Source organism: Trichomycterus rosablanca, chromosome 12 (assembly GCF_030014385.1).
Source record: "Trichomycterus rosablanca isolate fTriRos1 chromosome 12, fTriRos1.hap1, whole genome shotgun sequence".
Taxonomy (NCBI): domain Eukaryota; kingdom Metazoa; phylum Chordata; class Actinopteri; order Siluriformes; family Trichomycteridae; genus Trichomycterus; species Trichomycterus rosablanca.
In genome coordinates, this window is record NC_085999.1 from 34,271,829 (window position 1) to 34,285,069 (window position 13,241).

The 13,241-nt window shown below is 36.0% G+C and overlaps 1 protein-coding gene across 19 annotated transcripts in view; it reads right to left on the reverse strand.

Moving 5' to 3' along the window:
• Positions 1 to 13,241, reverse strand: part of ttn.1 (titin, tandem duplicate 1) — a 138,006-nt gene that overhangs the window by 92,110 nt on the left and 32,655 nt on the right. For 6 of the 19 annotated variants that reach the window (XM_063006089.1, XM_063006094.1, XM_063006088.1 and 3 more), the window contains 26 exons: positions 12,501 to 12,791; positions 11,835 to 12,122; positions 11,601 to 11,717; positions 11,241 to 11,514; positions 10,966 to 11,149; positions 10,732 to 10,812; positions 10,370 to 10,637; positions 9,353 to 9,562; positions 9,190 to 9,267; positions 9,091 to 9,117; positions 8,915 to 8,971; positions 8,758 to 8,802; positions 7,942 to 8,001; positions 7,587 to 7,658; positions 6,403 to 6,474; positions 6,190 to 6,270; positions 5,689 to 5,937; positions 5,349 to 5,441; positions 4,636 to 5,088; positions 4,389 to 4,475; positions 3,925 to 4,155; positions 3,489 to 3,713; positions 3,039 to 3,266; positions 2,657 to 2,872; positions 2,234 to 2,452; positions 1,811 to 2,029 (listed from right to left, as the gene is read on the reverse strand). In XM_063006089.1, coding sequence (XP_062862159.1) covers positions 1,811 to 2,029; positions 2,234 to 2,452; positions 2,657 to 2,872; positions 3,039 to 3,266; positions 3,489 to 3,713; positions 3,925 to 4,155; positions 4,389 to 4,475; positions 4,636 to 5,088; positions 5,349 to 5,441; positions 5,689 to 5,937; positions 6,190 to 6,270; positions 6,403 to 6,474; positions 7,587 to 7,658; positions 7,942 to 8,001; positions 8,758 to 8,802; positions 8,915 to 8,971; positions 9,091 to 9,117; positions 9,190 to 9,267; positions 9,353 to 9,562; positions 10,370 to 10,637; positions 10,732 to 10,812; positions 10,966 to 11,149; positions 11,241 to 11,514; positions 11,601 to 11,717; positions 11,835 to 12,122; positions 12,501 to 12,791 — 4,425 coding nt within the window. The remainder of the gene's footprint in view (positions 1 to 1,810; positions 2,030 to 2,233; positions 2,453 to 2,656; positions 2,873 to 3,038; positions 3,267 to 3,488; positions 3,714 to 3,924; positions 4,156 to 4,388; positions 4,476 to 4,635; positions 5,089 to 5,348; positions 5,442 to 5,688; positions 5,938 to 6,189; positions 6,271 to 6,402; positions 6,475 to 7,586; positions 7,659 to 7,941; positions 8,002 to 8,757; positions 8,803 to 8,914; positions 8,972 to 9,090; positions 9,118 to 9,189; positions 9,268 to 9,352; positions 9,563 to 10,369; positions 10,638 to 10,731; positions 10,813 to 10,965; positions 11,150 to 11,240; positions 11,515 to 11,600; positions 11,718 to 11,834; positions 12,123 to 12,500; positions 12,792 to 13,241) is intronic. The other 13 variants (XM_063006092.1, XM_063006091.1, XM_063006095.1 and 10 more) reach the window with 10 other exon arrangements.

A 13,241-nucleotide genomic window follows, 5' to 3' on the forward strand; every position in this document is an offset into this window, starting at 1 on the left:
AGATTTGGACAAACATGATAAAGAAAATCTTTGTAAGAGTTTCGCTTGCCTGACCGGCAAGCATTTCAGTATAAGACAAGCCACACTTTGCAAATAGTGTGTAAAAATAAGAATATCCCAAAGAGGTCACATTGTGATGTTTGACCAAATACCTTTTATCTGCATTTTCATCCCTTTCTTCAATGTCATTTCTTTTTCTTTGGGTTTTACTTTTTGTTTTGCAGCAGATTGTGAAGCTGTTTGTTCTGCTTCACTTGGTATGGTCTTGGTTTCATAAGAACTTGATGAAACAGAAGCAGCCTTATTTTTTTCCTGTGTCCTCCCAGGTTTAGCTTCTTTGTGCTCACTGTGAACCGTCTCTTGGAGAGGCTTGTGTCTCTGTGCCACTGTTTCATCTTCAGAGAAATTTGGCTTTATATGTGACACTTCACTCTTGAGAATTGTATCTGGATTTCTGATTAGTGTTTTGATTTCTTTCTCAGTAACAGAGCTCTCTGCTATTGGTGGAATAATTGCTGTGGTTGTAATTGTTGTAGGGACCTCCTGTCTTGTTTTTGTAGTCTGCAGGTTGTCTTTTATCAATGAAACGTTTGGTGTTAAAATCTTCTTTTTCAATTCCATAGACTCCTCAGGTAGATCTTGAACATCACATTTATATAAGGCTTCTTCTTTTGAATGCACTTGGTACATCTCTATATTCTTCTCAGCCACAGTAGAAATATCCACTGTACATAAAGTTTGTTCAACTCTCTTTGGAGCTGTGTGTACGTCAAAGATAAAATAAGTTTCAAGATTGTGAGATGTGGAACGATTGTTCATGCAGAACTAATGTCTTATATACATGTTTATAGCACCAATTAATTACCAATTACCTTAATTAATTAATAAATTATGTATAATGTTAAAAGTAAATTTGTAGTAATATAGAAGTAAAAAGAAAACAGATTTTAAAAATACCAAGTTTGCTTAGCCTTTTCAGCTAAACATACCTCCGGTAGAAGCAATTTCAGTCTGCTTTTGGGTTTTAGCCACAGGCTTTTTCTCGGATGGCAAATCTACAATTTTATTTTCAGCCGCAGTTTGTTCAGGCAGACGCTGAATATCCTCAGTTTTATATGATATATTTTTTGTAATCATTCCCTCCAACACAGACACCTTCTCGGTTTTCTTAGATATGCCATCTGATATGCCATGTTGAGTCTTTAAATCAACACTTTCTGACAAAGGAATGTCTTTAAAGACAAAAAAACTAAACTGTACTTAAACTGTATGTGTTCAGTGTATACATACATACAAACATTTCATTTATTTATGGTCTCAGGTTAGGTTCTACATTATTCCAGATTAGATTTATGAACGTTGTATACCTTAAATATGTCTGATTTTACTGACACAACACTGATTCTACACATGATTATAAAACTAAATCATGCCAGAATCACATCTTTAATGTTTACATGACTTGCTTGCAGTATATCAGCCTGATCATGGTGTAGATGGAAGTATAAAACAGTATCAGTCTTTGGCCTGAGTGGTAATGTTTTCAATTTCATGTGTAACTTCATCTTTTTTCTTAAAAAGTTCCACTGTAACTTCAAGTTTCTCAACTTCCTTAGGTGCTGATAAGACTTTAAGATAAAAGTTTCAAGATTTCACCATGTAAAAATGGCATAAGAGTTTTTAACACAGACAACATATTAGTTTACTATCAGTATGTGCATTAAATGTATAATTCTGACAAAATGTGCATATGTTGGTATGTGTGGGGAGCAAAATATTATAAGAAACTCCTATGACTGACCAAGCATACCTTTGGTGGGAGTCATTTCCACCTTCTTTTGAGGTTCAGCTGTAGATTTTTTCTCAGGTAGTTTTTCTTGTGTTTTAACTTTAGGCACTTTCACTTCAGCTTGATAGGTGATGTCCTCAGTTTTATGCACAATTTCTTTTTTAATTAAAATCTCATCTTTTTTCTTAGATTTTTCCACTGTAACATCAATTTGCTCAACTTCCTTAGGCGCCGATAAGACTTTAAGATAAAAGTTTCAAGATTTCACCATGTAAAAATGGCATAAGAGTGTTTAACATAGACAACATATTAGTTTACTATCAGTATGTTGATTAAATACATAAATATCATTCTGTCAAAATGTGCATATGTTGGTATGTGTGGGGAGCAAATTATTATCCCAACATATCTGGATAAGAGACTCCCATGACTGACCAAGCATACCTTTGGTGGGAGTCATTTCCACCTTCTTTTGAGGTTCAGCTGTAGATTTCTTCTCAGGTAGTTTTTCTTGCGTTTTAACTTTAGGCACTTTTACTTCAGCTTGATAGGTGATGTCCTCAGTTTTATGCACAATTTCTTTTTTAATTAAAATCTCATCTTTTTTCTTAGATTGTTCCACTGTAACTTCAATTTTCTCAACTTCTTTAGACGTTGATAAAACTTTAAGATAAAAGTTTCAAGATTTCACCATGTAAAAATGGCATAAGAGTTTTTAACACAGACAACATATTAGTTTACTATCAGTATGTCAATTAAATACATAAATATCATTCTATCAAAATGTGCATATGTTGGTATGTGTGGGGAGCAAATTATTATCCCAACATATCTGGATAAGAGACTCCCATGACTGACCAAGCATACCTTTGGTGGGAGTCATTTCCACCTTCTTTTGAGGTTGAGCTGTAGATTTCTTTTCTTGTGTTTTAACTTCGGACACTCTCACTGAACTGTCTTCAGCATGATAGGTGATGTCCTCAGTTTTATGCACAATTTCTTTTTTCATTAAAATCTCATCTTTTTTCTTAGATTGTTCCACTGTATGTTGAGTTTGTCCAACTCCTTTAGGAGCTGATACGTCTTTAAGATGAAACAATTTAAGATTTCACCATGTGAAAATGGCAGAAGAGTATTCAACAATACAGACATTTGAACATGCCAACAAGACAACATGCCACTTCATTATATCAATATATGTTTATGTACATAGCTAATAAGACGATGATTTTAAACCAACCAGGCATACCTTTGGTGGGAGTTACTTTCACCTCCTTTTGGGGTTCAGCTGCAGGTTTTTTAACTGGTAGCATTTCTTGGGTTTCAACCTCAGTGTTTTTTAACAAACCGTCTTCAGGCTTACTGACAATGTCTGCAGTTTTATGGACTATTTCTTTTTTCACAGAAATCACCTCTTTTTTCTTAGACAGTTCCACTGTATGTTGAGTTTGCTCAGTTCTCTCATGAGCTGATAAGACTTTAAGATAAAATAATTTTAAGATTTCACCATGTGAAAATGGCAGAAGAGAATTCAACAACACAGACATTTAAACATGAAAACAACACTGTTTCTTTCAACAGTACACATTATTTTCATTAATAAATGACATTCTCTTAAAATGTGTAGTATGTTACATGTGAAGGTACAAAATGCTTATCCAAGAATGTACTACGAAGAAGCGTTCATGACGAACCATACCTTTAGTTGGAGCCTTTTCCACCTCTTTTGGAGGTTTAGCTGCAGGTTTTTTGTCAGGTAGCTTTTCTTGTGTTTGAACTTTAGACACTTTTAAAGAACTGTCCTCAGGCTGATATGGGCCCTCGCTTATATGCACTTTTTCCTCTATCACAGAAATTTCCTCTTTTTTCTTAATCACTTCCACTTTATGTTGAGTTGGCCCAACTTCCTTAGAAGTCATTAAGACTTTAAGATAAAAGAGGTTTAAGATTTTAACATGTAAAAATAATATAAGAATATTCAAGAAATATAAAAGAAATACATTTAAAGGCCCCAGAATGGCTATTTATACCAGTAAATGTTAGTTATGTTTATTATTTATAACTAACTTAATATGTAAGTGTGTTAGATGTATGTAGAGAATGTATATCAGTGGAAATCGATTAACCAAGCATACCTCTGGGAGGAGCAGCCTCCATCTCTGTTTGAGGTTTTCTCACTAGTTCTTTCTCAGATGGAACTTTAATCTCAGGTTTGGTTTCAGTCACTTTCATTGAAGTGATATTTTCAATCTCATGTGAAATTGTTTCTCTTGAAATATGTTCCTCAACCAATAAAATCTCCTCAACTTTCTCAGATAATTTCACTGAATGTTGAATTTGTTCGACCTTTGTTGAAGCTGCAAAGACTTTTAACAGTAAAAATAAATTAGGGCTTACTCTTTATGTTGAAGTTAGCATGTTGCATAGGGTGTTAAATTGTTTACTTCAATAATCTAATAATGCTATTTGTGTTGTTTAGTTTGTTAAATATATGTTGAATTGTATTACATGTGTACATTATGTTCTGACAAAGCAAGTGTAAGACAAACAAGACAAGTAGGTAATGTAGAAGAAAAAAAGCCTGATTAGCCAAGCATACCTCTCGTTGGAGCCATTTCCACTTCCTTTTGAGGTTTAGCCACAATTGGTATCTCAGGTGACACATCTTCAGATTTAAGTTCAACCACTTTGTAAAGGTAGAAATTACACCAGACAGAAGGAAACACATTAATGACCACACTTAGAAACAACAATCATAATTTTAAAGGTCAAGAATATTCACACTTGGAATGCAATGTTTGCACTCAAACTGACAATTATTGGGAGAAATGTTCAGGCAGTTATACCTTTCTTTGGAGGAGTCTTCCTTTGAGTAGTTGTTGGTTCTTTCTGCTGAATGGGTTCAGGCTTTGTCATTTCTTGCCCTTGGGGACTGGGCATTAGCTCCGCTTTTGTAATTGTTTCTACTTTTGGAGCTACTGTGGGAGCAACAGCAGGCTTTAACTCTGGCTTTCTACTTGGTTCTGTTTTTGGAACCTCAGCAGGCACCGGTGTGGCCTTTTTAACCAATTGTACTTCAGCCAGCTCCTTGGAGGCTGGTTTAAGCTCTGGCTTGGGCATTTCAGACAAAACAGGCACAGCCTCTGGTTTTCTTGTAGGCTCCTGTTGTCTAGCTGGTTCAGCCTTCAGTGCTGCTGGCAATTCCTGCTTAGGTTTTGTCACCTTCGGAGGTTCGGGGGCAACTACTGGTGCCCCCATTTCTAATTTAGCTGGTTCTGTTGTTTTCATCTTTTCAGGAGCTTAAAAAGAGATAAAAGTAGTTACACTCATGCAAAGAGAAATGCACCCATTTGGGTGTGATCACAAGAGGACATGTAAGAGGTTATGACAAAGAAATCAAGAGTTGGACAGTACTTGGACACAACAGACAGACAACACAAATTTTAGGGACACTTGTCAGGTGTTAAGGTTTTGCCATGAACAACACCCACAAAGACAGGTCTAGGACACAATGGCACGTTAAAGCATTGTTTTATAATTACAATTTCTTGACAGTTACCTTTTGATGGAGTCATGGCTGGTTTTTGAGGTGTAACCTCTTCATGTTTGCTAACTTGTGGAGCAGCTTCTGGCTTCTTTGGAGCTTCTGGTTCTTTAACAAACATTTCAAGTAAGAAAACACAGAATAATAATCTTAAATAGACAACAAATGATACAAGACTTTGGGGGCTGTTTAACTTTTTGTACATACAGTATAAACACATATATAAAAACAACTGGCAAAGCAAGATTGCACACACAGACAGATAAGGATGGGCTCTCACACCAACAGAGACGGATAAAATGGTGATCTGACAGACAAGCAGATTAGCTGCACAGGCAACTCAAACCACAGTTACCTTTGATTGGTGTGGGCTCGGGTTTTGTTGTAACAGAAAGCTTAGGTTCTGACTTAGGTTCAGGCTTCAGCTCTGCACTTTGCTCTGGCCTTGGTGTAGCTTTTGGTTGAGTCTTTATTTCAGGTTTGGCCTCTGGTTTGGGCTCAGGTTTAGGCTCTGGCTGGGGTACAGCAACTGGTACCTCTTTAGGCTCAGATGTTACCTGAGCTTTTGGCTTGTGCACCTCAGGAACTGAAGGTGTTGGGACATCTTCAGGTAAGACAAACAACTATTAGTGTCTATGGATAGGACTAATAGCATACATACAGTAACAGATATAAGAACGTATTTTATATAGTGAAAAGCATAAGAGGTTACATGTTCACATTCTGATAAACTGACATTACTTTCTAAAATGCAATTTCCAATCTCCAATCTTAGAGAATGGACATCACAGCATAAAGAATCTGTATGACAGCATATATGAACAATACCAAGGACATGTAGCATTAGTGACAATACCTTTAGGTTTAGGCTGTTCTTTTGGCTCGGCCACCTTTACTGGAGAAACCTTTTCCTCAACGATCTTCTGCACTTCCGGTTCTTAATAGTTAGCAAGTAAGAGTCAAATTGAAGTGACAAGAAATGCAGTTATGCATATGAAAATAAAGGGGATACACAGACAGTTCAACATCAAGATGTATAAGTAGTTTAGACAGACAAACACACACATACCTTTAGCAGGCACTGATGTTTTCTGTACAAAAGTTTCAGGTTTCTCCTCTGGTTTTATGGAAACCTCGAGTACTTAAAACACATATAACTTCAGTTAATATACTAATGTCAAGCCTACTCTCTTGTTAGTTACCACACTCTGATGTCTTAGTACGAATGTAAATTACAATACAGTATAAATACAGTATACAAATACAGTATACACATACACATAAAACAAAGCACCAAAAAAAGATTATGTGTTAATGTGAAAACCACAATGGCAACATATAAACAACAAACATAATAGACAACAAACATAAACACACAAATCAACATAAAGATTTGCTGGACACATTCAAGACATCAGATTAACATGTTTAACACATAAACATGTGATTCTTGCATTTAAAGCACACCAGAAATATGGCATGTTAAGCATAGGCCAGACTCACAGATACTAGCTCCTTCAACAGCTTGCACACTTTGCCCAGTCAAACATACAGCCTACATAAATATTGCTAATGTATAAACTGCAGTCTTACATTTAGGGCATTTAGCAGATGCCTTTATGCATGCAGTTTTTAACTGTGACTGAATACAATGCAAAGAACTGGGGGTTAAGGACTTAGGGTTGGTCATGGGGCCCAACTGTGGCAACTTGGTGCTGATTGGGCTTAAACCACCTATTTTTTAATTAATAGTCCAGTATCTTGACCACTAAACCCACACTGCTGAGCTAAGCTTATCCATCAGTTTTCTGACTTGTGATTGGACAGTCATGTCAAGGCTAATATTTGACCAATGGTATATGGACCTACCAGAGAATATATTAACATATGTATATACTGTATGTACCTTAGTAATTGTCAGTTTCAGTGTTTGAAACCCCAACCCCAAACCTCTCCTCCCTGCCACCAAAAAATGACTCCCTGTCTCTTTAAAATGACAGAAAATGCCCCAAATGTATTTGTTTATAGTTTTGCATTACCTCATTGAATTTACCATATTTAGCAATTCTATTTAGTGTGGCTTAAGGTATGAGGAAAAAATAAGCTCAGCACAGATACTCTAGCATTGCTTCTAAGAGGCAATACCATGCTGCTCATGCTTCCACTATGATTATGGTTACGCTTTTACAAACCATGGTATGTGTCTTTGGCAGGCATAACATGGGTTAAACAAAAGCATTGTATTTTTGATACCTGTTTGAGGCTTCTCTTCTGTCTTTTCCACTACATATTTGGGAACAACTTCTTCTACAGGCTTCTTTGGTTCTGATGAAAAACAATATCATATTTAGACATAGCTCACTTTACTAGACACGTATGACATTGTGCACAGGACAGCATCTGTGGATTAAATATGTTATTAAATACCAACTACACTGATAGAAAGAATGAGTGGATTAGTAGACCAGCGGAACAGCGCAATGCTGGTTGCTAAAGATACACATGGACGAAAATGACAAACAACAAAATGAAGAGACCGTTCACGCAGATGGAGTAAACTAACTATTAACTATTAACTCCAGTTAATGACATGAAAGCCACATAATACCTTGAGTTGATGAGAATTCATGAGTTACTCGTGTCTCTTGGACTTTCCAACTCTGATACGCTACCGTACCAAAATGAAGTGTGTCAAAATAAAGAAGAAGAAGTGGATCAGAAAAAAAAGAAAGGTGAAATTAGCTTGGCTATCTTTATCATGTGTATAAGCTAATACATCAGTAATAAGTTTATTATAATTATTATAATTGTGTTAGGTTAGTTAGAAAATAAATACCTCAAAATTACTCAAAATCAAGACTAAAATTAGTTGGGTTAAGAAATAAAACTACTTTTAGATGTGTTTGATGTTAGACTAAATGAAGTGTTAACATATGGTATGAAAGCAATGGTTGTTGCCCATTTTCTTCAAGCCTTTATGAGCACATAAAATTTCTGATTAGCTGGCAGATAAAGTAAAGCTGGTAAAAATATAATCACAGCCCATAGTTAATGTGGCTAATGAACTGAAGCCACATACCACATACGTACGTCACCCCAGCATAAGTAACAGTTTGTGCAACACACCCCAACATTACCGAACATAATGAATCAACTTAACAATGATTACAGCAATCGAGTTATTGTACTGAATGAAATTTGTCTGTGTTTTAAACAGCTCTCACATTTAATTTACCTTTTGCAATAGCTTCATGATTATTCACTTTTAACTGGATATTTATAGGCATTTACATATTATATTAAGAGTACGGCATGTACGTTTGTTATCAATGAAACAGGGTTAATAAAGCTTTTAGGAAGGATGGCTGATTAAGAATGCAAGGCAGATGGTGGTTACATATAAAGTACTATTAGATAATAGTACCTGATACTTCAGTCTTTTCTTCATAATGATATTCTTCTTTCTCTTCTTTTAAATAGACAGATTTGAAAGAAGGTATTGTTATTTAAATGTATTTAGGATTTAGGAAATATATTGGATTATATTATTTAATGTCACATTTTTATATATTTAGTCTTACCTTTAAAGCTAATAATGGATGGAGTCTCTGGCACTTGTATTGGTGTGGCAGAAATATCTAAATATATTAAGAAACTTTTTAAGCATGATGGTTTTGCAAAGTTATTAAAGCATATTAGCATTTTAAGCTAATCTTTTTGTTAGGTTTTTTGCAGCTCTCAGATACTCGATACTTACCATAAGAAATTGTTCCTACATCAATTTCTGTAAAAGCATATAAAACATAATTACTGCTAATCGGTACAATTAAAAACTTGGTGCACGTTTAATTTGTACCTTTGCCTGACAGATAAAGCTCAGCTGTACTCTTAGCTTCGCCGATGGGCTCCAGTCGTGCAATCACTGAGTATACGCCTAAAGAATCGTTGAAGAAGATAGCTGAGTCTTCCATTTTCAGTTCAATGTGATTTGAAACTAAAGGCTATATAATCGTACACACCTTCATCCTCAGAGTTGACGTTACGAATGATCATAAAATGACGTCGTCCTTCACTTCTGAAGGTATATTTTGGACTCTCCTTAAGCTCCCAAGAGTTTTTATACCATGTGACGACTGCATTGTCAAAGGAGAGCTCACACTCAAAGGTTGCAGTCTGTCGTTCTTTGACCACAATGTTCTGAATGCACTTAGTGAACTGAATTTGATCAGCTGGGAATAAGATAAGATTGAAATAAATAGCTGCAGTCTTAAAAGAATATTTTGTATATTATTGTATCTTCCTGATATGTGTTGTGTGAATACAATTCTGTAAAAATGTGATGTAAGCCACATTTAAATCTTCTGATATTTCGTTCTAAACAAGAATAAGTCCAGTGGGACCATTTAATTCAAGAGAGGACCGAGTTATTCAAGAGGAGACCAAGTTTAAGAAAGATGAACGAAAAAATGTAATTAGTAGGAAGACAAAAAGCAAAGAAAAGACAAGAGTGTCAAATTGTCCTCGACCACCACAAGAACAGCTTCATTTCACTTTGGCTTAGGTTTTGTACCAATCTTTAAAACTGTATATACAGTAGGTTCCATTAGTTATCGTTTTGATAATGTTCAAGAGCCTCATCATATAAATATTCATTCATTTTCCCAAAAAGAAGGAATTTTTGTCAGAAAAAACAGATTTGCTGTGACTCTTTCCTCGAGGATTGTAAGTGTTTCCAAACCAGGCAGTACTCCTGTTCTGAAGGATCTGGACCCCCTTCTTTCTAAATATTTTAAACTATTTAAATATGTAAACTGTCTGTTAGACTGTTATGAATGTTCACACTATTAACTCACTACATGTTGTTTGTCACATGAAACCACTGCATTACTGCAGCTTTGCTTTTCTGTGAAAGGTTCTGCTCATTGTCATTTCTCTCTGTGGCAAAGGACGTATTTTGCCTCAATACAATTGAATGCATGGAAACTAAAAATACTAATAGTATAATAATATATAATAGTATTATTTAGAAGAATTACCTGCAACGAACAATGTGGCGCTGGAGATGTGTGGGCCACAAACAACACGGTAATTTCCCTGGTCGCTCGTCTGGACGTTCTTAATCTTCAGCGAGTGGTGTTCGCCCTCCACTTTAATCTCATATTTGCTGCTGTTCTCAAGCTTCTGTGTGTCTTTGTACCAGGACAGTGTGATTTCTGGGTAGTTTATCTGAATATAACACTCAAACACTGCCTCATTATTTACTTGGACAGTTTGATTTTTGATGTCACTAACCACCGCAACGGGCTGCAAAAGAGAACAAGTGAATATTTGATGTGACATTCATATCTAATAAAAACAAGTTAGAATTCAATTGTTGCCATTTTTAGAATAATCATACTTCAGTTTGTTCCATTCTTCTTTGCAAATCGGCCACAAGCTTAGCCAGATCTTCATCAGATTCTCTGCTACGTTCATGTTCCTTATTTAAATAAAAAAAGTTTCTTAGTAACAACAGAGTGATACTTTATGTGTGTAAATTTTAGTGTAATACATGGTGTAATAATAATAATGGTTTAACAAAACAACTGTGATCTGATAAAGTTTGATTATTTAAAAAAAAAAAGACACCTACCGGTCTTTCACTTGCTTCACCCTTCTCCCTCTTCAGCTGCTCAATAGCCTGAAGAAGACCACGGTAGTCTGTGATGCCGTACATGCGAGCATACTTCTCATATTCTTTCGGATCTACATTTCGGAGCAGCTCAACAATGTCAATCTCTGCTTCCTCTTTAGGGCTTTGCTGTTTAGATGGGGTCCTAGCAATAACAATAGATATACAGATGTTATTTAGTTTACATCTAAATTATTCATATACAAATAAACCAGAGCATGAAGTCTTAAACATACTTCTTCAGTGTTACAGTTTCAGGTGTAATCTCTTTCTTCTCCTCAACATTCAGCTCAGTGCTGCATTCGATTTCTCCGTGTTTGTTAGATGCGACACATCTGTATTGGCCAGAGTCGGATTTGGTTGTGTCTTTGATCTCCATTTTGGCGTCTTGACCCTTCTGCACAATAGTGATTCGTCCACCATGATTCATCTGCCTCCACTTGCCCTTCATCCATTTTACACTGGGAATGGGATCACCACCAACCTTAGCGATGAAGGTCGCAGTGCCCTCTGTAGGTCAGAAAATATTGCATCATTGCAACAGTATTTCATTTTAAACAGTGTCAGCGATAAAAACACATAGAAAGATCACTTACTCTCTGAGATGCGAACACTCTTGGGCTGTTCAATGAAGAACAAGTTGTCCAGTTTTTTAGCTGGCTGGGTTGCTACAGGTTCTGCTTGAGCTGGTGCAGGAGCAGCTCCTGCTTTTTCTGAATGATGACAAAAACAATCCATAAAAAAAGAGACTCAAAGCTTATATTCGAAGAAAATATTTAATAGGAATAGTTGGTTGTTATTCGTTCTCCACACTCAGATTCAAACTGTACCTTTAATTGTGACCTTGACCTTGGAGAAATCACTACCAGCATTGTTGGTGGCATTGCATAGATAATCTCCAGCATCAGCTTTCGATGTCTGGTCAACTGTCAGTGTGGCAGTGCCATCCACAAATGACATCTTGCAGCTGGCAGAGGCCACCACTTCTTTTCTGTCTTTCATCCATTGAACTGACAGTGGTGGAGAACCGCTGATATGGCAACTAAGGCTAAGTCTCTGACCGTCATTCAGTGCCACAGGCTTGAGGGGCACATCAAATGTTGGTGGCATGTGTTGTCCTTGATAGTAAAAAAAAATGAAAACAACAGTGCACTTTTTATTATTTAAACTTATGTGGATTAGATATAGCACAGATCAAACTCCAGCGGCCTGTACAATATTTTTGACTAAATGGGCACAAATTCCCAGACTAAATCAAGTGAAATATCTTCAATTTAAAAGGGAGGCTGTTATAGCCTTATAGATTATGGGGATCGTTTTAGCATGGGTTGCCTATAAAATCCATGGTCTAGTCTACATATTTTTGGCCAGATTGTATATATCTTATAGCACTTAAACACACAAAGTAAGCAATTAAATATAAACACATACTGAAGAGAAGAAACTAAACAAAATACAAAGAAATCATAACAGTACATAATCAACACATAACCTACCTTGAATGCTAACAACCACCTCACAAGAAGCAGTACCAGCTTCATTAGAGGCAGTGCAGGTATATGTGCCACTGTCTGAGATTCGGGAGTTCTTAATACATAGCAGAGCCACGTTGCTCTTAAAGGTAATTTCCGAATTCTCAGAACTGATCATTTCTTGGTTGTCTTTGTACCAGCTGACGGACAGCGGCTGTGTTCCTGACACACGACCCTCCAGCTTCAGTGATTTGCCCTCAGTGTCAGTAACTTGCTCTGGGAACCTTTTAGTAAACGTTGGTGGGATTTTACGTTCTGAAAATGAAAGAAGATGTACATTAGGCATTAATTTATTATACATAAATGTAAAGATACCTGAAAGGAACATTAAATAATTAAAAATAATTTAGATTTCATTATCAATGTAGCAACATAGTACATAACATAGTACAGGCTACTATACAACTCCCTTAAAACTACTAAAATTCACAGATAATCAGCCACAATTATAATTCCCCCCTGGATGGATATGTCTTTCTTTTTCAATTTGAGTCCTTTCATAAATTTTTTTTTATTTTTTTTATTTAAGCCGGTCAAAGATTTCAATGCTGATGAACTAATACTTGGTTTTATGTCTCTTTTCACCTTGATAAGCTGCTTTTGCTAGCTATCAACAGTCCTCTGGCACTAATATGGTTGAATATTTGATACAGAAAAAATTGGTTTTTCTGCACAGACTCAACTTTCCGGGCATTTCATTTCAAT